Below are 26,021 nucleotides of genomic sequence, written 5' to 3'. Positions count from 1 at the left end.
CAGAGTGGCTGAGTGGATTAAAAAAACAAGACTCATGCATAAGCTACCTACATGAAACTCACTTCAGACATAAGGGCACACACAGACTAAAAGTAAAGGGATAGAAAAGATATTCCATGCAAATGAAAACCAAAAGAAAGCTGGGGTAGCTATACTTATATCCAACAAAACAAACTTTAAAACAGAGATTGTAATAAGACACAAAGAAGGGCGTTACATAATGATAAAGGGGTCAATCCAACAAGAGGATGTAACATTTGTAAATATTTATGCACCCAACATAGGAGCACCTAAATATATAAAGCAAATATTAACAAACCTAAAGGAAGAAACAGACAGCAATACAATAACAGTTGGAGAGTTTAATACCCCACTTACACCAACAGATAAATCATCCAGACAGAAGATCAATAAGGATTTTTTTCCCAGAAAGTAAAAAAAAAAAACATGAAAGAGGTGCTTCTGTTAGAGAAGACACTCTTGCTATCATCCTGTCTCTATAGCTACTGAGAGAGAATATCTAATTATTATTGGTGAGAAGAAAAGTATTCCAAAGATCACTTACTAGTAGAATTGTGGCTGTCAGAGAAGCTTCAAATTTATTTAAAATGAAACTCATGCTCTCACACACACACACACACACACACACACACGCACACAGTGGCACATTCTAAACAGATAACAGGAAAGAATTAACTGCTGTTTTAAATAAAGTAATTATAGTTCTTAATTTGTTAATGACATGCATAATCATCCTGTGCTGTGTAGATTGAGTTCATGTCAATTGCCCGTATTCTTAAAATGCCAGTTTTAACTTCCTGTAGCCTTAGTTTTATACTAGAGCAGTGGTTTGGCCTTAAACACATTAGACTAGATGGACATAACAGATATACACAGAGAATTCCATCCAAAAGCATCAGAATACACATTCTTCTCAAGTGCACATGGAACATTCTCTGGGATAGATCATATGTTAAGCCACAAAACAAGTCTTAACAAACTTAAGAATATTGAAATCATATCAAACAACTTTTTCCGACCACGCTAGTATGAAACTAGAAATCAATTACAAAAAAAAAACTGAAAAATCCACAAATAATGTGGAGATTAAACAACACATTACTGAACAACCAATGAGTCAAAGAAGAAATCAAAAAATACCTTGAGACAAATGAAAATGGAAATACAACAGCAAAACTCATGGGATACAGCAAAGGCAGTTCTAAGAGGGAAGTTCATAGCGATAAATGCCTACCTTAAGAAACAAGAAAAATCACAAATAATCAACCTAACTTTACCTCTAGTAACTAGAAAAAGCACAAAGCTGAAAATTAGTAGAAGAAAGGAAATAACAAAAGATCAGAGGAGAAATAAATGAAACAGAGACTAAAAAGACAATAGAAAAGATCAATGAAACAAAGAGCTGGTTCTTTGAAAAGATAAACAAAATTGAAAAACCTTTAGCTAGACTCACCAAGAAAAAAAATATAATCAGAAATGAAAGAAGAGACATTACAACTGATACCACAGAAATACAAAGGATTATAAGATTTTAAGGATCATAAGACAGTACTATGAATAATTATACACCAACAAATTGGACAATCTAGAAGAAATGGATAAATTCCTAGAAACATATAACCTTCCAAGACTGAATCATGAAGATATAGAAAATCTGAACAAACCAATTAGTAGTAAGGAGATTGAATCAGTAATCAAAAACCTCCCAACAAACAGAAGTTCAGGACCAGACTGCTTCAAATATGAATTCTACCAAATATTCAAAGAATTAATACCAATCCTTCTCAAACTCTTCCAAAACACAGAAGAGGAGGGAACGCTTCCAAATTCACTTTATGAGGCCAGTATTACCCTGATACCAAAACCAGACAAGGACACCACAAGAAAAGAAAATGACAGGCCAATATCCCTGATGAACATAGATGAAAAAATCCTCAACAAAATATTAGCAAACCAAATTCAACACTACACTAAAAGGATCATACACCACAATCAAGTGGAATTTACTACAGGGATACAAGGATGGTTCAACATCTGCAAAGCAATCAATGTGATACACCACGTTAACAAAATGAAGGATAAAAATCATATGATCATCTCAATAGATGCAGAAAAAGCATTTGATAAAATTTAACGTCCATTTGTGAGAAAAACTCTCAACAAAGTGGGAACACACCTCAAAATAATAAAGGCCATATATGACAAGCACACAGCTAATATCATACTCAATGATAAAAAGCTGAACATTTTTCCTCTAAGAACAGGAACAAGACAAGGATGCCCACTCTCACCACCTTTATTCAACATAGTATTAGAAGTTCTAGCCAGAGCATTTACACAAAATAGAAATAAAAGTTATCCAAATTGGAAAGGAAGAAGTAAAACTGTCACTATTTGCAGATGACATGATATTATATACAGAAAACCTTAAAGACGCCACCAAAAAACTGTTAGAACTAATAAAATAATCTGATAGCAATAATAACAGAAATCTGTTGTGTTTCTACACACTAATAACAAACTATCAGAAAGAGAAATTAAGAAAACAATCCCACTTACAATTGCATCAAAAAGAATAAAATATGTGGGGGCCGGCCCTGTGGCGTAGCAGTTAAGCGCACGCGCTCCACTGCTGGTGGCCTGGGTTCAGATCCTGGGCATGCACTGATGCACTGCTTGTCAGGCCATGCTGTGGCGGCATCCCATATAAAGTGGAGGAAGATGGGCACGGATGTTAGCTCAGGGCCAGTCTTCCTCAGCAAAAAGAGGAGGATTGGCATGGATGTTAGCTCAGGGCTGATCTTCCTCACACACACACACTCAACACACACACACACACACACTAAAATAAATAAATAAATAAATAAATTTAAGAATAAAATATGTAGGAATAAGTTTAACCAAGGAGGTGAAAGAGCCATACATTGAAAACAATAAGATGCCGATGACAGCAACTGAAGAAGACACAAATAAATGGAAAGATATTCTGTGCTCATGGACTGGAAGAATGAATATTGTTAAAATGTCCATACTATCCAAAGCAATCTACAGATTCAATGCAATCCCTATGAAAATTCCAATGGCATTTTTCACAGAAATAGAACAATCAATCCTAAAATTTGTTTGGAACCACAAAAGACCCCAAACAGCCAAAGCAATCTTGACAAAGAAGAGCAAAGCTGGAGGCATCACGTTCCCTGATTTTAAACTCTATTACAAAGCTATAGTAATCAAAACACTATGGTATGGGCAATAAAAATAGACACGTAGATCAATGGAACAGAATAGACAGCCCAGAAATAAACCCACTCATATATGGTCAATTAATTTACAACAAAGGAGACAAGACGATATAATGGGGAAAGGACAGTCTTTTCAATAAATGATGTTGGGAAAACTGAACAGCCACATGCAAAAGAATGAAACTGAACCACTATTTCACACCATACACAAAAATTAACTTGAAATGGATTAAAGACTTGAATGCAAGACCTGAATCCATAAAACTCCTAGAGGATTTTAGAGGAAAACATAGGAAGTAGGCTCCTTGAAACAGGTCTCGGCAATGATTTTTTGAATCTGACACCAAAAGCAAAGGCAACAAAAGCAAAAATAAACAAGTGGGACTACATCAAACTAAAAAGCTTCTGCACAGCAAAGGAAACCATCAACAAAATGAAAAGGCATTCTACTGAATGTGAGAAAATATTTGCAAATCATATATTTGACATGGGGTTAATATCCAAAATATATAAAGAACTCATACAATTCAATAGCAAAAAAACGAACAATCCAACTGAAAAATGGTCAGAAGATCTAAATAGACATTTTCCCAAAGAAGACATACAGATGGCCAACAGGTACATGAAAAGGTGCTCAACGTTTCCAATCATTGGGAAATGCCAATCAAAACCACAGTGAGAAATCACTTCACACCTGATAGAACAGCTATTATCAAAAAGATAAAAAAAAGTGTTGGCGAGGATGTGGAAAAAGGGAATCCTTGTACACTGTTAGTGGGAATGTAACTTGGCACAGCCACTATGGAAAATAGTATGGAGGTTCCAAAAAAATTAAAAATAGGATTACCATATGATCCAGCAATGCCACTTCTGGGTATTTATCCGAAAACAAAAACACTAATTCAAAAAGATATATGCACCCCCATGTTCACTGCAGTATTATTTGCAATAGTCAAGATATGAAAACAACCTGTGTCTATCAATGGATGAATAGATTAAAAAAAGTGGTATAGATATATAATGGAATATTATTCAGCCATAAAAAAGGAGAAATTCTGCCATTTGTGACAACATGGATGGACCTTGAGGGCATTATGCTAAGTGAAATAAGTCAGACAGAGAAAGACAACTACTATATGATCTCACCTATATGTGGACTCTATAAAAAACTAAAAACAAAAACCAAGCTCATAGATACAAAGAACAGTTTGGTGGTTGCCAGAGGCGAATGGTGAAGGGTGGGCCAAACGGGTGAAGAGAATCAAAAGATACAAATTTCCAGTTACAAAATAAATAAGTCATGGTGATGTAATGTACAGCATGGCAACTATAGTTAATAATACTGTATTGCAGGGCCGGCCCTGTGGCTTGGTGGTTAAGTGCGCGCGCTGCAATGCTGGTGGCCCGGGTTCGGATCCCGGGTGTGCATCGAGGCACCACTTCTCCGTCCATCCTGAGGCCGAGTCCCACATACAGCAACTAGAAGGAAGTGCAGCTATGACATACAACTATCTACTGGGACTTTGGGGGGAAAAAATAAAATAAATAAAATCTTTAAAAAAAAAAAAAATACTGTATTGCATATTTGAAAGTTGCTAAGAGAGTAGATCTTAAAAGTTCTCATCACAAGAAAAGAAATTCTGTAACTACATAAGGTGATCGATGTTAACTAGACTTACTGTGGTGATCATTTTGCAACATATACAAATATCAAATCATTACGTTGTATACCCAAAACTAATATGTTGTATGTCAATTATACCTCAATTAAAAAAATAATAAAATTAAGGTGAAAAAAATCATCTCAGACAAAAATACAAAATAAAAATGAAAAAAAAGAAACTATTTTCTATCAGCTGTAAATAAAATAAAAGCAATATATACATTAAAATAAACTGGAGTTGGCATGCAAGAATGCCACATCCAGAAACAGCAAACTAGGTTTTAGGGGGCAACCCTCCTATTTGTAAATAAATAGAAAAGCTGGACAAATGTAGTAGAAAAAAAATTTGAGACTACTGGACAGTTTCCAAGGCAGGGAGGATTTGTGGTGCCAAAATCTCGGAGAAGAGGGAGGCATCAAAAAATAAAATTTCACCCCCTCTCTGCCATGTGAGGATACAATGAAAAGACAGCTATCTGCAAACCAGGAACAGGGCCTTCACCAGAACCCAATCAGGCTGGCACCCTGATCTCGCACTTCCAGCTTCCAGAACTGTGAGAAATAAATATTTGTTGCTTAAGCCAAAAAACAAGCAAACAAAAACAAATATCTCCAATAAATCTAACAAAAGACGTACAAGATGTCTATTCAGATCATTATAAAACATTATTGAGAGAAATTAGAGAACATCTATTTTTAGTAAATGGAGGGACATACCATGTTCATGGATTGGAAGACTCAATATTATAAAAAGGTCATTTCTCCCCAAGTTGATCTATAGATCCAGTGCAATCTAAATCATAATTCTAGCAGGTTGTGTGTGTGTGTGTGTGTGTAACCTGACAAGTTGATTCTAAAATTTAAATGGAAACACAAACGGTCAAGAATAGCCAAGAAATAAAGAACAAAGTTGGAGGACTTACTCTACTGGATAACAAGACTTTTAAAAAAAGCCATATTAATTAAGACAGTTGTGGTATTGGCACAAAAACAGATCAACAGAACAATGGAACAGAACATGGTCCAGAAACAGATTAAATATATACGGATATTTGATTTATAACAAAGATGTCCTTTCAGAAACAGGACAGTTATTTCAACAAATAGTGTTGTGACAAATGGATATCCATATAGGAAAAAATGGATCTTGACTCCTCTTTATTCAATAAGCGAAAAATCCATTCCACGTGGAGAGTAGATCTAAATACAGTATAAAAGGTGAAAAAATAAGGCTTCTAGAAGTAGAATACCTTCATGACCTTGGGATAGGGAAAGATTTCTTTAACAAGATACAAGAAACACTAATCACAGAGGAAAAGACTACTAATACTATTTAAAGTTAGTAACTTTTATTCATCAAGGACATCATTAAGAGAGTGAAAGTGCGAGCCACAAACACATCCTATATGATTCAGATTATAAAAAGTTCAAAAATAGGCAAAACTAATCTATGGTGTTAGAGGATAGATTAGTGGTTACCTCTGGGGAGGAGGAGGGGGTACTAAACAGAAGGGGCAGGGAGGAGGTTCTGGGGTCCTGGCAATCTGTTTTTTTGTCTTGGGTGGTGTGGTATAGAGTATGTTCATTTTGTGATAATTCACTGACCTGTGCACTCAACTCACAAATTATGCATGTTTCTGTTTCAATGTTATACTTCAATAAAAAAGTTTCCTAAAAAAGTTTTGGCCTGTACTATTAAATCTCCAAACTTTTCAAAGGACACTTTAGGGAATGATTTCCCCATCTGCTTTGGTATATAAACAAATCTGGGTACACTATTGAAATATTTCTTTCAAGCATATCAGAGAAATTTCCTTGCCAGTCCAGTAACCTAACTTTCAAGGCTAGAACTGTCATGAATTGGGGTATTCTGCTTTGGGGCTTTAACACTGGGGTAGAGGTAGAGCTAGGTGATGGCTACCGCTGTTCTCCCTGACTCAACTTCCTGTTGGGCATATTTCCTAGTCTACTGCACACTAGTCCAACTTGGAGAGGACGTTCTGATAACAAAACAAAACTTGTCATTTGGAAGAATGCTCCTCTACTCATAACTCATATGTACTGTTCAGACCCAAACCAGTACATTGCACCTATCTGTCTGTATTTCCAAATTCTGGTACTTGGTTGTCAGCGGTGCTAGAAAGATACACAACACAGCAGGAACACTTTCCTACGCTGGGCATGGTTGGCCTGGTAATCCTGCCTATAATTTAAATCTACTTTCTCTCAACCTGTAGACATCAAAGCTGAGTTGCTCTAATAGTCAATGGCACAAATGCTACTCTTCTGGCTTTTCGAATCACGAGCTAGAATCTCAATATAAAAATCAGGGTTAGTTCACCAAATCGGAGCTGGCTGAATTGGGGGTCCTGATTGGCCTGCGTGTTACCTAACCAGGCTGAAGTCTTGTTGCGCAGTGCTTCATACATCCTCAGGGTCACAGGCCAGAAGCAAGCAGGGCAGAAGACAGCACGGCTGAAGAAGCCACCAGTTTGATCGTAGCAGGAAAGTTGATGAAATGGCCCCTGCCACTACTGCCAAGCTCTTCAGTGAAGAAAACACCAGCCATACTTTGACACATAAGAGCACCGTTTTTATATTGTGTCTGTCTTTAAAATTTATTTCATCTGATTAAACCTCTCAGCAGTGTTGGAGAATGCTGGTCCAAACATCCTGTCAAGGCTCCCCTGATACAAATCCTTTGGACATGTCAGAGCAGAAGCCACCCACAACCATTCTCTTTTGGAGCTCAGGTCAGCCTGGTGCTTATGTCCCACAGGGGCCTCTCTAAGATCTCTGAACAGAAACCTAGTAGATTTCCAGCACCTGAGGTCACTGATCAGATTCCGCTAGTGACTCCACTGTCACGGTGGAGTAGTGGTGGTAGCGAGAATCCTAAACAAAGTGACAAGTAGGCACAGACTGGTCTCTCACAGAAGTAGACAAGGACAGGGTAATAGAGAGCTGTCAATTTTACTTACCTAGATCTACAAAAAGATGCTTTTCTCCCTTGTTATTCTTGACAATTAAAAATGAAAGATCAGGACTGCTTTGCTTAGCTGACCCCAGCCTTTCCAGTTTCTTTGAATTCAACGTCCAGCTCTCTCCTATATCCTTCTCTGAGGACGTTTTGCTAAAGGAAATTCCTTGTTTAGTTGGTGTTGCAGAAAAATGGGAAAATCCATGGTTCGTTGTTTCTGGAATCCTGTCATCATTTTCACTAGCAATGAAGTGAAAAGCAGGCTGCAAAATTTTTCTCACAAAATTCCCTAAGAAAAAAAATATCATGATTAATCTAATTTTTCTTTTCCGCAAGCTAAACTTAAGATCTAGGCACAAATCTACACATGACTATTTTACACAGTAAGCCTTCTTCTTTTGATTTCTGGTTTTAAAACTGAGTTATTACATGGGGGCCAGCCCCGTGGCGTAGCAGTTAAGTGCATGTGCTCCACTGCTGGCAGCCCGGGGTTCAGATCCCGGGAGTGCACAGAGGCACCGCTTGTCAGGCCATGCTGTGGCCGCATCCCATATAAAGTGGAGGAAGATGGGCACAGATGTCAGCCCAGGGCCAGTCTTCCTCAGCAAAAAGAGGAGCATTGGCATGGATGTTAGCTCAGGGCTGATCTTCCTCACCAAAAAAAAAAAAAAAAAAAACCCTGAGTTATTACAAACTGTAATATGCTTCTCCTGTTACTTCCTTTCACTTGCGCGATCTTTTACTTTCTCAGTTCCCATTGGCACACAGGAGCTTGGCGTCATTTGTAAACAAATCATCTTAGAACGGAAAGTTAATTTGAGAAGATGTGTCAATGTTGCTGGTATGGGCCTGAGCCTAACGTACGGTCACCAAAAAACCACCACTTTTATAAACAGAAATTGAGTAGAATTTTATCTTCACAATCAATGATTAAAGAATGAAATGTTTACATGAGTAAATGGTGCTGCCAAGATAATGCACAGAAACACTGAGAGAATCTCTGCCATATTCTCCTTGAGTCAGGACGTCAGCAAATTTCTCAGGAGCTTATTCTCTCTCCTTTACCTGATATAATATGCCCGAAGGACGCTGACATCCATAGCTATCAGTTCCAAAGTTGTTTCTCCTCCTGCCTCTTCCTATTTTTGGTCACTAGATGGGTTGTGGCCTCAGAACTAAAGTCCAGGACTACAGCAATTAAATACATTTATTGTATTTCAACTTTTATTCTAAGAGCTCTAAATATTAGTGGTCCTATCTTTACCAAGAAAAGATGACATAACAAACTGGAACTTCTTTAAGCTCTCATAAATTATTTATATCATAAAATCAAGTAATAATTTGGTTAAATTGCTTCATGTATAACAATACTGGAGAAACGCAATACTGTAAGAAAAACTTAACCTAAAACTGGTACATCTGGGTTTGTCACTTTATTTACCAGACAACTTGAACCCTTATATACGATACGCATACTCTCAATTCAAAATTCTCTTTCTCCAAATCAGACTTAATTACTTCCCTACTCAAAGAAACAAATCCACTATCTTATAAAATGCTAAACACCAAAATGAAAGCAAAAGAATTTGATTCTCGCAATGATATGCAGACATGATTATCTCTGGAATGAGGGAGATAAGGTAAATACCGAGTGAAAAGAAATCGTGATATATCAAAAGACAACAAAGCAACACAAACATAAGTTGATAAAGTTAATTTCCCTGGAAATACAGAATTACATCTACTTGAGACTAGGCAACGAGAGAGTGAAGGCACGGTTGCAGAACCAGTTGCTAAGGCAGCACGAAGGAGGCCAGGAAGGCCTTTGACCTTTGGCAGGGAGCTGACACAGCCAGGATATGATGACAGTACAACCAGCATAACTACTAACACAGGCTCCCAGCAAACAACTCTGCTTTCTACTTCCCTTCCCCAATCTTACCACCCTCACCTCATCATTAATACAGGGACAATTTTAGTGGCTGTGATTAACTCAAGAGAAAGTATCAATTATAGAAATTTCACATCCTATGGTAGGCTGGCAGAATCAAATTTACATGTTTTGCTAACATTCTATGATCTCTTACAATTACCCTAATTCCCCTTTCTGAAAGGCTGACGATAGGAACTAGAGATGTCACCAAGAGATACACTGAAGGAGGGGAATTTAAAGGGAAAATTTGGATTAGTATTTCATAATGTCTGCATCTCTGGTTCTGGCAGTTTATAAATTTAGAGGAAAGAACCCTTTGATAGCATCCCACGTATCAAGTCTGACTGTGTGTGTCTCTCACTCTAGCCACATACTACTCCCACTGCTCCCCAAATTAGCCACTAACTCGTATATCTATACTTTTTCTTATGCTGTTCTGATTGTAAAGTCTTTCTTACCTTTGTCTATATCATGGTACCTGATTTGAAGCCCAGTTTGAATGTCATCTTCTTTCAGAAGAGATCTGTAGCAGACACTGCTAATTACCTGACAAATTTCTGTCCTCCCCTTCTTCCCTAGCAACAAATCTCAATTTTCAGCCTTGTGGCTAGGAGTCATAGAGCAAACTATGAGGAGTAAATAGGAATCAAAGAAATATCTTGCTTAGGACTCTGCCCCTACACTCTCACAGTAGAGCCTACTTAACATTCAGTCATTCATTCAGCAAATATTTATTAAATGCCTACTTGTATTTACTATTGCTGCTGCTGTTATTGTTATATTATTATTATTGATAAAGATATTGTTATGCGATAAGCTCTGGGAATACAATAGTGAATAAGAAAGAGTCTGTGCCCTAAACAAATATTAGTGGGAATAGAGAGGACAAAAAAAAACCCCCAGGAAATTACCTCAGGAAGTGGTGAAAGCTTTGACACAATAAGCACCGGGTGCTCTCTGCAACCCCGAGGAAACGCTAAGTCTTAGGGTTTGCGATGTGACAGAAATGGCATCTCCGATGACAACACCTACAGAGTCTTAACAGACTAGGTGAAATGGAAGTATGTCCACTGAGACAGCAGCAGGAAAAAGTGCAAAGGCAGGAGGACTATAGAAAATGTGGCCTCAGTGGGAGCTGAGTGTAGGACAGAGTGAGGAGGGCCGGGTGGTGAAAGGGCCCTTGGAGAGTGGGCCTCACTGTGCAAACCAAGACATCCGGACTTTCTCCTGAAGGCAATGAATAATCCTTGCAGGGTCTAAGGCACACAAGTGGTAGAATGAGATCATTCTAACTAGCTGACTAAAAAGTAAGCTGAGAGACACATAAATGTCAAAGTTGACACTAACGTTTCTACTTGGCTAACTGGGTTTATCACCCACTGATATAACTATCACAGAAGAAAGAGTAAGTTCTAGGGAAAAGATGAGGAGTTTGGTCTAGGACACGCTGAGTTTGAAGTGTTTGTGTGAGGATGTTTAATAGCCAGTTGGCTGTATGACTCTGGTGGGGAGGAGAACCAATCTTGGCTGAGGATAAAGATTTGAGAGTCATCAACACATAGATAGTAATCGAAGCCATGACAGAGGATGATCATCAAGGTTACAGAGAGAGTGAACAGAGGGACAAGGATAGATTCTATAATTACTAATATCTAAGGGACGAAAGAGACAGAGAAGGAATGTCCAACTAAGCTAACAGAAAACAGGGAGATAATGAGACCCACGTACATAGCACGCCAGGTCACTGTGACCTAGTGCTACCCTAATCTAGCAATTAGGTTCCTGACTTTTACACCAGTCCTTCAGTGACTATGTTCACGCCTTTTACCCTTGGTACCCTTGAAACTGTCAGACACTTGTCGTTCTGAAATGGATTACCTGAACTTCAGTTAACTGTCTGCTGTTTGGACCTAGGAATACTTGGCCTACACCTGCTTTGATAAACACTCAGGATTTTGGCTTCTATTTAGACTGTGGTTTTCGGTGTTCTCATTCTGCCTATTTGTTCCCCTTCAGACTGACTTCATTTTATACCTGGGCCTATATCTCTAAATGTCCAGTCTTGGAACAAATACTCTGGTTACACTTTCAGGCTTACACCTCTAGACTTCCCAACCCTGAAGTTCAGCCTGGAACAATAAACAAGCCTTCCTGGATGTGGCCTGGAACCGAAGTCCCAGTCCTCATGCACTAAAAGCTGAGGCTAAGGCAAGGCTGAAGCCAGTGTCAGAAATCCAGATGTGAGACATCACAGGTAAGACTTGAATTAGGCCCCTCATGTATTACCCAGAAAACTTCTGACACGACTCCGTTAGAGCAGAAACCAGTACCAGGGCATGCATAGCCATCCCAACATCTATAGCCAGAGGCACTAATGCCCGGGATATCCTCAGTAGGTTAGTGTATCTAAAATGTGTCTAGAATAGGAAGATACATCTAGAACTAAAGGCAAATCCTGAAAATGTGAAAAATCACATTTCATTTTTTAGAATAGGTTAACAACAATAAATCTAACTAATACTTACAAAATTTTAAGAGGAAAAGAAAAATAGGAGTTTTTAATATAACCCCATGACTTTTAAAAAAATAGTATACTTACCAACATGAATGTTATCTTTAAATGCCACATCAGGGAGTTGAAATATTAAATGGCAGCTAAATTTTTCATGAGTGCTAGAATCCAAGTTGAAAACATCTTCAGCTGAACAATTAACCCTGTATAACTCTTGAAGTGCTTTACAAACATGCTAAAACCACAAGTAAAATGTAAATAATTAATATTTTTTGTTTTAAAATTTTTCCATGAGCAAAATTCAAATATCTTGGTACAAGTCTAACTTGTTTTTATTTTTATTTGCTATCAGAATATTTATTATGTAATAATATTACCAAATTACTTATGTATTGAAATATATATCGTATTTAAATTATTACACGTTTATGTTCAAAAATTCACAGGCTGTCAGGATTAAAGGCCTCTTAGAAGTCAAACAATTTATCTTACACATTAATCTCCTCTAAAATCACAAAAATATTTCTTTTTAAGTATCTCTTTAAATATCATCTATGAATTTAAAAGTTATTAATTCCATTGTTCTGGAAGTTCCTCAAACATAGTGAGCCCAAATCTAGCTCCAAGAACATAGCCTCTAGGGAGGGCTGGATGACATGATATTGAAGGCAGTTCTGCATTATAGGAAGGCAGCAGGCATAGGTTAGGAGCACAAGACTTGGAGTCAGAAAGATCTAGGTTTGAGTTCTGGCTTTGCCCCTTACCAGTTCTGTGACTTTGGTCAAGTCCAAACTTTACATTCCTCGGCTGCAAAACGGGATAATAATAGGACCTGACTTTTGGGGTTGTTGTAAAGAGTAAAGGAGAAAATGAGAGGAAAGAGTTAGCACACTGCCTGGCACATGTAACTGCTTAAAAGCATTAGCTGTACAGCCACAGGACAAGACACTTCTGAAGCCTCAGTCTTCTTGTCTGCAAAACGAAGTTACTAAGAACTACCATGCAGGGTTATCTTGAGAGCTGCAAAAATGTAAACTGTCAAGCACCTAGATACCTAACAGTTACGCAGTAAATTAAATTTTTTCATGTTATTTTGGCATTATTATAGCACCCCCTTCCCCACGCTCTCTGATCCTAGTCTTCTTCAGTAAATTCTCACTTTCTCAGAGAAGGCTTCCTCAATTTCCCCACCTACATCAAATTCGCCCTATATATTCTATTTGTAGTACTTACACAGCTACAATTTTATGTTATTTTGCGCGATTATTTTGACATCTGTTTCCTCTGTATGACAGAGGCTACCCCTCACTATCTGTTCTCTCCTGCTTCTGGAGAAATAGAACGCTGATTATTAGTTAGATATGAGGCCCTCCAGAATAAAGACCACATTTCCCAGACTCCGTCACAGTAAGGTGTGGCCATGTGACTAAGTTCCGGCCAATGGGATGTGAGCAGAAGGAAAGTTGGCCACTTCTTAAGGCGAGTGGCATTCCCGCCCTTCCCTCATTTCTTACTGACTAGAATGCAGACAGTCATGGTGAGCCATTTTGGACAGCTTAGGAAGAGCAAAGCAGCAAGCCTAGTCCCTAATACAGTGCAGACACATCCAGATATTACATGAAAGAAAAATAAATTTCTATCTTGTTTAAGCCACTTTAATTTTAGGTCTTTATTATGGCAGCTAAATCTATCCTAATTTATTATCTTCCATTAGACTATAAATTCTATGAAGGCAGAAACCATGTCTCTTTGGGCTAACCACTGTATTCCTAGTGCCTAGCACAGTGACACTTTAGTAGAGGCTGAAAAAATTTTGATAACTGAATGAAGTCTAGTTTTGTACCTTGGAACTATACAGAATAAATGTAATGACTCTGTAGGTAATAAAAGTAATCATAATCTCCTAAATTCTCTTTCCCAAGTTAAACTTTAAAATTTTAAGTTATTTAAATATTTCAGTTGAAAAATCCAGAAGTTAAAAATATATGATTATTTGAGCAATGTGACCTGTCAACATAGTTTTATAAAATGCTTTAGCATCAGAATTCTTTCCAATTGGGAGAAGTGGCTTACTGAAATTTTTCAGTAAATCATTGAATGAAAGGGCATTATATAGTATCACTAGTTATTATCAGCCAGTTGTTTATTAACCATCTGTTAAATTAAGATAGGAACTAATCTAATTTTTTTGTTCCAGGGAAAGATTTACCCCGAGCTAACATCTGTTGCCAATATTCCTCTCTTTCCTTTCCCCTCCCCAAAGCCCCAGTGAATGGTTGTACATCCTAGTTGTAAGCCGTTCCAGTTCCTCTAAGTGAGCCGCTGCCACAGCATGGCAACTGACAGACAGGTGGTGTGGTTCTGTGACTGGGAAGTGAATCTGGGCCACGGAAGCGGTGAGCTTCCATGATTAGCAGAGCTAATCTAATTTACGTCTCTTCACACAGAGACTCAAAGGAAAAGTACTTACTGCATTATATACCTGTTACATACAAAGTAACCAATAAATGAAATTAATTTCAATATAATAATTTATAAAGGTTATAATAAGTAAAATAATCCTAATAGCTTTTTTACCAACATGACAAACATGTTAAATAAAAACACTGTATAATTTTAAACTCAGATGTCTACAACTTTTTCCAGCTTTTGCTAATGTAGAAGATTAGTTGTTCAAAACTCATTTGGATAAGACTGTATAAAGAATTAGAAGGAAAAAAATTTTAAGCACCTACATTATCTTTGCCACACCAGTGTTTATTAATCTATGCTACAAATGGGATTTGCACTAGAGTGTTGATTCCATTAGGGATATTGCTAGTTTATAATACAATGTGGTACTTCTTTGTTACTAGTATGACCATATGAAAGCGCCAATCAAAGTCCCTGAATCTTAATTCCTTGTTGGCCACACAGAGGCCACATAATAAATCCCACCTTAAACTACAGAAGTGTATCACACACCAGGAAAAAGTCAATATCTATGAATTATTAAAAATGTAATTAAGGCTAAAAATTAAACACGATTTATCAACTATAATGAAATAAAATATTTAATATTACTTTTAAGAGTCCAATGGCTATTTTAAAAAACATAACCTTTTTGTTATTATTGTTTTTTGGGGGAAGGGAGACTTATGTATATTTCTTCTGCTTCAAAGCCAGGAGAAAGCTAACATTATGATTTTTTAAAAAACAGTGTTTACATACATTTTTCAAATAAATTAGATATTTTTCAAATAAAACATGTAGAGATCCAACATAATCAGCAGATAGTCTTTATCAAAAATATTTTAATTTGGATATATTTTTAAAGTTATCAAATGAGTCATCTCCAGTTAACATCTAAAAGAAAAAATAGTTAATAAATGTTAATACCTACTCTGAGGCCAAAAAATAGTCAATATAACTTGAATACAACTTAATGCAATACAATCTTAAAGGATTTTATAAACAAACCTAATAGAGCTTAGTTGCACAAGTCCAAATTATTCCTTTTGTTAGTAACTTCCTGGTCTACACTGCTAAATCAAAAATATATAGTAGAACTACACTCTTTTCTCTTTGTTAAAAACAGTGATAATTGTATTTCTAGACCAGGCTTTGCCAATAACTCGCTGTAGGACCTTGAGTAGGAATTACACCTCTCTAGGCCTTAGTTTCCTCATTTATGATGGTGCAAAATATAATAATTTCCAGAATTCCCGCCAGCTCAAAAATTCTGGTACTATTTTTATCAAAGGTCTTCTGGAGGCTTATCTTACAATAAAAATTACTTTGCCTAATCCTTATAAGAGTCAGCTATTTGTAATGTAATTCAGAGAATATATAATCCAAAAACACAGAAAATTCCCAAACTGCCACCTTTTTCAAAGCTTTTATTAGATATATTATTATGAAATATAAAGACATAAACTGAACCTTTCTCCTTTTTTAGAAGTTTACTCAGAGAAGTGATACTAAGAAACGAAAGTCAAAGGAAAAAGTAGCAAGAAAAGGGAGGAGAAACACAGAACCTATATATTACATAGGTTGGATTCACTTAATGAATGAATGGTGAATGAAGAGATATACAGAGAGATATAAGGAGAAAATCCTAAGTCTGTTATTTACCTCAATGAGTAAGGCAACCATCTTTTTCCCATCAGCTCCTGGATTGGCAAGTTTGTTAAATTCCAAATCAAAATACAGTTTGCACACAGCATTTTCAGGAATGACTTCATAGCAGTGTAACAGATTCTTTCTGAATTGAATAATTCAAGATTGTTAGGTTTATATCTTATACCTTTTAAATCACAGAAGTTATCTTACATCTCAAGATATTGTGTGAACTGTGTTTTAATGACATATAACTATGACATAATGAAGACACGATAAATGCCTCACCATAGGTTTACAGAACATAGTATCAAGAGTTTCTATTAAACAAGATGTTCTGTAACATTATTTAACTTGAAAATATGGTCAACTTCATACTGTTATTTATTCACAGATGATTTTGATATTGTGTAACAATGCTTTATTTGTTTTTGATGTCACCATGAAGCAAATTTTGTTTCAGAAAAGAACTTTCTTTCTCAAACTAGGATCCCAGAATCACATATTCTTGGGATTCCATAATTTTTGTGTGTGTGTGTGAGGAAGATTAGCCCTGAGCTAAGATCCACTGCCAATCCTCCTCTTTTTGCTGAGGAAGATTGGCCCTGGGCTAACATCTGTGCCCATCTCCCTCTACTTTATATGGAACGCCGCCACAGCATGGTTTGACAAGCAGTGCATCAATGCACGCCCAGTATCCAAACGTGCGAACCCTGGGCCGCTGCAGTGGAGCTCGCGCACTTAACCACTACGCTACCGGGCCGGCCTGCCATAAATTTTTTTTATGAGAGGTTTTAAGTTACCTATTTTCATTAGGAAGATATTTTAAAAACTGGTTAGAAACATTCCAGATCACTTGACTTCAATGAGCTTTCAGTGCTTACGTATGTAGTTAACATTCTTGCTGGCATCAAGAGGTATGACTTTAACGTGGGTTAATAAGAATAGACGCTGACTTGATACGTAAATGCTAACTTTTGCTGGGTGAAGTTCGATGGCATCCTACACAAATAAAAGCTCTGTAGTAATTTGAACAAGGAAAAGTAATGGGGGAATTGTGTCATCAAGTAGCACCAGAAGTAAAGGAATTCAAACACACACAATTTCTTTTCTCCCAACACCTGGTGAGATAATTCAATGTCGCTATGACAAGGAAACTCCAGAATTCAATTCTAACAGTAAAGGAGTAACTAACTGTGTGATTGAGAACTATGAAGGCCAATTCTGCCTGAATTAATTTCACAGACATTACTAGATAAAGGAAATGTAACTTTAGTTTAATGTGTTGTCCTTTATAAACTACTTACCGGGATTTATAATAAAACCAAAGTTGAGTATAGGTTGTTACGAGGTAAATACGTTGTCCATCACCCACTTTGCATTCCAAAGCAAATACATGAACATCCTTTATAAAATCAAAAATAATATTAAAAAATTTAATAAAATGCAAATCTAAAATCAACTGTAGCTATTCAATGTTCATAAAAACTTTACCATTCAAATTTTCGAAAACTAGAATTTGAACATTTGTATTGTTAAAAACAAGAAAAATAATCACTAGTTATATGCCAATCAAAATCTAGTTATTTGTATTTATTTTTCATTATTCAAGTAATACATGTTCAAGGCAGAAACAATTAGAATATCCAAATTAAAAAAAAGAAAAAAAGGAGAAAACTCACTTTTCAACACTCTAGTTTAACTTCTTCGTATAGTTTTGTTAGTTTATAAAATTAAACTTATTTTTTAAAACTACCTAAACATTATTTTAAATAGTTTGGGCTAAAATTAATTAAGTTCTCTAGTACCTATAAAAATATATGTGGGAATCAATTTTTTTAATGAAATATTTATAAGTTAATCTTAAAAGCTTCAGGAAAGTTTTTAAATGCTTAACTTGAACAAGTAACTATAAATTGTCTTTTCTGTGAGAAACCAATTTTTTAAAAGTTAATTGCTGTGGCACTTGATCTAACTGTTTATGTCTGCGGCCATGAAGAGTTTCTTCTAATAAAGGAATGCACAAGTTCTTATGTTTCCATTTAGCTAAAGGTAGCTGTTGAGCCTATGAAGGAACAAACTTTCATTTTCATGAGTGAGAAATCAGAGGAGGATTAAGTTTCATGACCCTATAAAAAATCTTCGAGATAAACTTTATTGACTGGTGATTGGTAAGTCCAGCAATCATACTCCTATATTTTGTGTGTGTGTGTGTGCGTGTGGGTGAGGAAAATCAGCCCAGAGCTAACATTCATGCTAATCCTTTTTTTTTTTTTCTGCTGAGGAAGACCGGCTCTGAGCTAACATCCACTGCCAATCCTCCTCCTTTTTTTCCCCAAAGCCCCAGTAGATAGTTGTATGTCGTAGTTGCACATCCTTCTAGTTGCTGTATGTGGGACGTGGCCTCAGCATGGCCGGAGAAGCGGCGCGTCGGTGCGCGCCCGGGATCCGAACCCGGGCCGCCAGTAGCAGAGCGCACGCACTTAACCGCTAAGCCATGGGGCCGGCCCACTCCTATATTTTTTTTAATTCAAGATCAAATGAATCTGTCAGTATTTTCTGATACCTGAATTAGGTTTACACAAAATAAGCACAAAAGATTTTTCTTACATTTCCTAAACCATTCTGATGAGATCTGAGTTAGTATCTCCTTAGTAGGGAAAGAAAGATCCTCCTCCTAAAAAACTTTCAGTACTTTGAGTTTTTATACAGCATCAATAATCAGAATCACAATATGATTTGCTAGAATCATAATGCTAGAATGCAGAATCACAATGTCAGATTTCGTATATGCATCTTTTCATTATACTTCTTTACATTCCCCACAGCGCCCAATAAACAAATGATGTGCAGTACACATCTGTTCATTTCTGAGTGCCATACCCTTCGCGAGGCCAGCCTGTAGCAAGCACTTCTTCCTCACACTTGTGTAGGAAATTATTCTACTTGCACTTGCCCCATATATGCTGGAAATTATGACACATCCACTCTACCACTCCAAAGCACAAAAGGAGATAGGGATAGATAAATACCTGTGTGCTTTGACACTGTGGTTTAAATTCTAGTCCTTATAAACTCTAAGCTATAGTATTTGAGACATTTTCATTTCTTATCATTTAAATTCAATTCTCGGGCCGGCCCCGTGGCTTAGCGGTTAGGTGCGCGCGCTCCACTGCTGGCGGCCCGGGTTCGGATCCCGGGCGCGCACCAACGCACCCCTTCTCCAGCCATGCTGAGGCCGCGTCCCACGTGCACCAACTGGAAGGATGTGCAGCTATGACATACAACAATCTGCTGGGGCTTTGGGGGGAAAAAATAAATAAATAAAATCTTTAAAAAAATAATAAAAAATAAATAAATAAATTCAATTCTCTTTTCCCTAATTTCATCCTTAAAAATCTCACACTTCACTCCTTCATTTCCTCATATTTCTGTGGGTACTGCTTTAGTTTTACTCTTAAACTCAGTCATTCTATTATTTTTTGGCCCAATAATATGGTCACTCTTCCTTTCAGCATAATTTCATTTAAACGTCATTACAAATTTTAAAAATTAACTGACACTAGATATGTCATTCTTTTTCATTATTAGTATAAAGTAAATGGTTAATGATTCATAGGGATATTTTTCTGTAATACTGTGATATTAGGATTACAATTAAATTCTTTTGGTAGAGTATGTGGCCTGAAATGAAGACAAACAATACATTTTTTTTTAGAAATCTTAAATTATGGTAGCTCTAAAAAAAAGCAGGAGATGAGAAAATTACCTCTTTACAACTTTTAACAAAATTAAAAGCTTCAGTTTGCCGATAAAATAGTTTCCAAATGGAAGGTGGCTCCTCTGGCTTGGACAATCTTGGTCTGTACACTGAGGACAACGGTTTCCTCTCATAACGGGATGCTCGCTCTTCAATTTGCTTCAGTTTTGCTTCCCATGTTCTGTTCATTGGTTCAGAACTATGGGGAGACTAAAACCTATCACATGTAAGATTCCTATCGATTACTACTAAAACAAACAAGGACATCAATTTCTTCATTTAGAATATATTTTCTTTAGTAAAACTTCAAAACTCATTTCCTAATGCTTATTTCCTTATCTGCCTTATATTTTATGTTTTGCATGAAGTTTTAATGTGAAATGAGAACAAGCCTGGTTGTCAGAAATCTTTAGATCTTGGCTCTTCCAAATAAGAGTGATAGGATTTTGGCCAGGTTAATGAAGCTTCCTGAATCTTAACTGCAGAATGGGAATCATTATCATCTTGAATACTTTACGTAGTTACTTGAGGACAAATGTGATAAGATACATGAAAATGTTTTGTAAATTACAAAGCCTCATGTAAATATAAGCGTTTTTGTATCATTATGGTTTTTATTATAACCATTTTATTGCGTCAAGTGCTATCTACCTTGCCCAGCTCGTGCTGCTACCGTGGCCACCATTCTTGTGCTATTATATCTTAGTGTAAAGTTTATTTCTAGGCACCGCTGTGCAGGTCTTAGCTCCCTTTTCCTCTGTTTCTGTTCATTGCTCTTCTTTTCTCCCAACACAACTGTACGTTGGGAGGATAACCCAGTGTATCAATGGGAATTACAATATTGGCTAGTTTTGGTTTAGGATGTCTATGGTTATCATAAGCATGACTAAAGAAAGGAATAAATAAACCTTAAGCTATGTCTGTTAATTCAATGATTGTATTTTTGTGATTAGCCAATTTGAAATGATTGTATTTTAACCCTTGTTTATTAATGACACGTGTTTTTCTTTGCAGACAACGCTTCCACGTTAGCCATACCAAGGTAAGGGGGCCAGGCAATACTTTTCCAATCTGGGATTATGGTTTACTTACAAAGGAAAAAGGATAGGTTTTTTTAGAAGAAGGGGGTAAAAGCTTCCATTGTAGATAAAAAATGGCCCCAAATTCTTTGCCACTCCTCCCATCAAGAGATGCCATCTAAATCCCTCCATTATACTAAAGCCAATCCCTTATACTGACTCTGGGCTTAACCACTGCTTTGGCCAATGTCACATTGACAAATGTGAAGCAAGCAGAGGTTTAATAATTGCTTTGGCATTGGATTTGGCTATCTTGGAGTCCTGCCCTGAAACTGTCATGCTATACCTCCAGCCTCACAGAGGATAAAAGGCCATCTGGAGATGAACAAAGGGATCCCACCTAACGGCCAGCACCGACTAACTGTCAGACATGTGAGTTAAGACATTCTGGATCATCCAGACATCATCTGAATCCAATGCCTGAGTCAGCCCAAGTGAGTCAGGTGAGATCTGCCAAAGAAACAGCCCAGCCAACCCACAGAGCTGTAAGAAAAAATTAATCTGTTGCTCGTTTTTTTTTTTTAAAGCCAGTAAGTTTTGGTCTGGTTTTTACACAGAAATAGGTAACTGATACAGTTTCCCTCTTCATTAATATCATCCATGGGTCATAATTTATGTAGAAAACAGATATGTTAGTTTTTTTAAGTGAAATAATAATATATACTAGAGCATTTGAGGGTGATATTCCTATGTACCTTTGGCAATGGCTTTCCAGTACCTGTGTTTATCAAGTTGATAAATATTCTCTTGAATTTTAGCCAAAAACGCTGCAACAACACAAACTCAACGGCAAATGATCCGTCCCCTAGAAGGAAAAATAGAATCACCCTGAAAGATTAAGACAGGGTAGGAATGTCATGACATTGTTAGATTTCAAATTTGACTTCAACTATAGCAGACCTAAGAAAGATTATTCTCTCAGAGTTACACCTAATCCACATGAAAATTATAATTATAAACCAAGAAATAGAAACATAATTCTAAAGGTATCAACATAAATTTCATAACAGATATATCTAGGAAAGGAATACAATTTCATTGGATTAAAAAGATGGGGCAATTTTAAATAAAACTGCTTTAATTTTTCAGTACAAAGTTATACGGCTCCTTATTGCTAGATAGAATCTGAGTATTGTTTACTTTAATCTGCTTCACATACAGATAGAAATCCCCTATATTTAAGCAACCTAACGGAGAAACTGACTTTCTCCTATGAAATTAACTTTCAATAAAGTCCACTGAGAACTTAATGAAGAAAATAAATAGACTACAATCAGATGTGACTTATAGCTCTAGTATCTACCCAATAACTGACTAGGAATAACCATGTGGACGTTCACACTTATCGACACTGATACCAGGAAAATTTTAATTTTGTAAAAATGTTGGTATGACCATGGAAGTGTGTCATACATGAAAATCAAGGAGTCAGAGTGGAAAATCAGTTTGACACTTACTGGACTGAGAAAACCATGAATGTCAACAGAAACAAAAAAGAGAAGTACAATATATGTTATGCCCTTGTGGGAGATCAAGATTTGGCTACCCTGAAACATCTCTCTTTACCTTGATTGTTTTCTCTGATGGACATTTGACCTCCCCCACTAACTGCCTAAAGAATTTGACATAGAAGATCTGTAATATAATGTAAAATAGATGTTACAATAGGAAAGGCACCAACAAGCCCATCTTATCAGAAGTTCTGTCTCTCTGGGCACATTCTCTGGATGGCCCTGAGAGGAGTTGCCAGACAAACATTTACATTTATAAGGGAAATCTCCATTTGTAAAGGTATCTCGTTTCTGTATTGGGAAGAGGCGGGATGACTTCATTTCTAGAAACTTATCAATGTGGAAGGTGAGGCCTTAAATCTGCATAATAACCTTACTCTTGTTTACTGTGCTTTAGTGGTAATCTCCAGTAACTGACTCCCCACCCCCAACATCCTCCTTTGTCTTTTGCTAAAGATGGTATTTAAGACTAGAATTTCTGCTATTGTGTTGAGAAATGCAGTGTCCCTGCTTTCTCCCATGTATACATGTTATTAAACTTGGTATTATTTTCTCCTGCTAACCTATCTTGTTAATTATTTGGCCAGCCATAAGAACCTTAAGGGAAAGGGCAGAGGGGGCTTCTCCCTCTTCCCCCACACCCTCATGTTCTTTGCACAGTTTGAAAATTTTAACAGCTGGGTTGAGGGTTAGAAGACAACTGGGGCTTGGACTATTTGAGCAGGAGGGTGAATGACAAAAGCAAAGGAAACAGAGAACAGGAAGGCATCTGGCATTCTGGTTTTGGACTATCATATTCCTTATTCCTATCCTCTGAGAGAACGTCACCATTTTAGAAATGCTTTTAATTCCTGGTGGGGAAAGAGTGCTGTCTTTCTTTTATAGAATTGTACATCAAAACCCCTTTTCACACAGGGACCATAACTATTTTTGGTAACAGTTTCCAAGTTCCAAAGAAAAATATTTGTTGTATTTTAAAATAGTAGGCTTAAGAGCACTACCGTTTCTTAACGTTGCACCAGAATGTTGATTTAACCATGTTGGATACCAATTTTACAACTAAACGTGGTCAGGCTAGAAAAGAGTCTGGCTTAGTCCTTTGGGAGTAACTGTAGTGTAGTGAGAAAAGGGGAAGTGGGGATGGAGGTGGAGAGATGACTCAGATGGCCATCCTATGTAATGGCCTTGGTTTCCCTGGGTTTATGCCTAGACTTGCCCAGCTAGGACACTTGATGCCCTGGTTCCCAGGAGCAGCTGGATAGGGGGCACGTGCTTCATGATTACTGGCTTCTAGGGAGATCTGAAGCCTGCCTTGCCATGATTCTCCCTAGTCCACTTCTCCTAGATTCTTCCCATTGTTTGTCTAATCACACGTCAATTCCTATTCCCTAACTCCAACCTCTTCCTCTGTCCTCAGAATAGATTCATCAGTATTTTGTGTTTTCTGCAGGTATGTTCTAGTTCTAGTATTTAGTAATGTTCTGGTATCTGGCAATGTTTTCTTAATATAATCCCTTTTGTGGCCTCTTGGAATACTGCTAAAGTATTCATAATAAAGTATGTAATTAAAATTCATTAATAGTAATATTATATGTTTACTTCTCAGATGAAGTAACACCTTAAGAAATATACTAATTGACTGAATTTTCTTTTTCTTCCACTTCAGTCACTTTGCCGCTCTATGCTTGAACAGAAGTAACTCATTTAAATCCCCCAAAATTCTCCTGTAAGGGATAAGAAAACATACAGTGATATATTGTTCTTTTCCAGTTACCCCTTTCTACCATCTCCACAGGCTCTCCCACCCAAACAGCCTAACTTTGCCAGACTAATGACTTTTAAAACCATTTTCATAACTTTTCATAGGGACACCCATTAATGATTCAGAGCATCACTCAATTCACACTATAGTTAACATCAAGAGGTCCAAACTCTCTCCAGAATCTGGCCCTAAACCACTTACCCATTTTATTTCTTACCTTTCAGCCTTCTGAACCAAATGAATGAAAATCACCAAATGGCAATCACCAAATGAATGATAATAACCATTTCCTGCATCTGGCCCACTCCAAAAGTCCCTTTGCATGTTTCTCTCACCTGGAATGCCCCACTTCCCTTTTCCAAATTCTTCCCTTTCAAGGCCCGGATCAAGTTCCGCCACCTCTGAGACACCTCTGTAAAAACAAATTACTGGACTCGGTCAGAAGACATTTGCTCCAGCCAACTGTTTTACTATAATTAAAGTTTCTCTAGACTAAGTAAACTAGTATAATTACACGAAAGCAGAAAACTGCTGCTGCCTTAACTGAAGCATCATTTTGGTAAGAAAGTTTAGCACAGGAAGAGGCTTGGGCATCACAAGGGCGTAAGAGGACTTGTTCAACTATACTGGTGCCTCCCTTACGAATAGCTGCATGCTGAACCACTTAGGGGTGGGAGTGGGTCCTCTTCAGTTTTATTGCAGCAGAAAAAGGACTGCCACACTTTTGTCTTCTCTCAACTTGGGAGGGATAAAGAAAGGGCTAAGTTTTACTCCTGGGATCCCAGTTTAACTTCTGTAACTCTCCTTTTAGCGAGAACAAACTACTTAACCTTTTTAAGCCCTGATGGGAACTGGAATTCCTACCTCCCGGGGTTGTTGAAAGGATAAAATAAGAAAGTGTATTGCGAACACGTAACATCACAGAATAAGCGCTCAACAAATGGTAGCCACGTATATAACGCTGTATGTTCATGTACAAAATACGGCCCCTGATTTATATCCGAATAGGTAGAAGTGTTCTTAACATGGGGTCCCTGACTTATCAGAATGTCATGAAGCTCTAGAAATCTGATGCAGAATTTCCTGCTCAGTCGAGTTGGTGTAGTCTTCTGCGAAAACGACTGAGAGTTTGCATCAGGGTCTGAAAGGCGTTCGTGACCCAAAATAGGCGGGAACCAGTAGGCAGTTAAGGCTTTAAGGACGAATGGGGGGGGGGTGACCTAAGGAAAGGCCTCAGGTCACCCGAGGGGAAGAGATTACCAGTGCGGGTCGGCCTGCTCTCCTTCCTCCCAGACGTCCAACCTTGACTCCCTTCTCTCCGCCCCTCGGGCCTGCCGCGGCTTTGAGGTCTCCCTCCGCTCACGTCCAGAACCCCGCGCCGCGGCGCGGTCGCGACTTCAAGCCTGGCGCGGGGGCGGAGCCAGAGCGCGCCGGGCCTATGAGGGCGCGGCTTCCACGCG

At 37.5% G+C, this 26,021-nt stretch overlaps 1 protein-coding gene across 8 annotated transcripts in view; it reads right to left on the bottom strand.

The window, feature by feature from the left end:
- PRIMPOL (primase and DNA directed polymerase) overlaps positions 1–25,949 on the bottom strand; it is a 43,218-nt gene extending 17,269 nt beyond the window's left edge. For 2 of the 8 annotated variants that reach the window (XM_087418343.1, XM_087418349.1), the window contains exons 1-8: positions 25,822–25,949; positions 24,897–24,973; positions 21,984–22,116; positions 20,219–20,426; positions 17,757–17,854; positions 16,465–16,594; positions 12,439–12,586; positions 7,908–8,195 (exon numbers count right to left, since the gene is read on the bottom strand). In XM_087418343.1, coding sequence (XP_087274469.1) covers positions 7,908–8,195; positions 12,439–12,586; positions 16,465–16,594; positions 17,757–17,854; positions 20,219–20,398 — 844 coding nt within the window. In that variant the 5' untranslated portion in view covers positions 20,399–20,426; positions 21,984–22,116; positions 24,897–24,973; positions 25,822–25,949. Of the gene's footprint in view, positions 1–7,907; positions 8,196–12,438; positions 12,587–16,464; positions 16,595–17,756; positions 17,855–20,218; positions 20,427–21,983; positions 22,117–24,896; positions 24,974–25,821 lie in introns of those variants that run through there. The other 6 variants (XM_087418347.1, XM_087418344.1, XM_087418348.1 and 3 more) reach the window with 6 other exon arrangements.
- Positions 25,950–26,021: the final 72 nt, after the last annotated feature.

This window comes from Ceratotherium simum, chromosome 28 (assembly GCF_057802395.1).
Source record: "Ceratotherium simum simum isolate JZ-2026a chromosome 28, ASM5780239v1, whole genome shotgun sequence".
Taxonomy (NCBI): Eukaryota; Metazoa; Chordata; class Mammalia; order Perissodactyla; family Rhinocerotidae; genus Ceratotherium; species Ceratotherium simum.
Note: the sequence above shows the minus strand (reverse complement) of the source record. Positions and strands in the feature narration are given on the sequence as shown.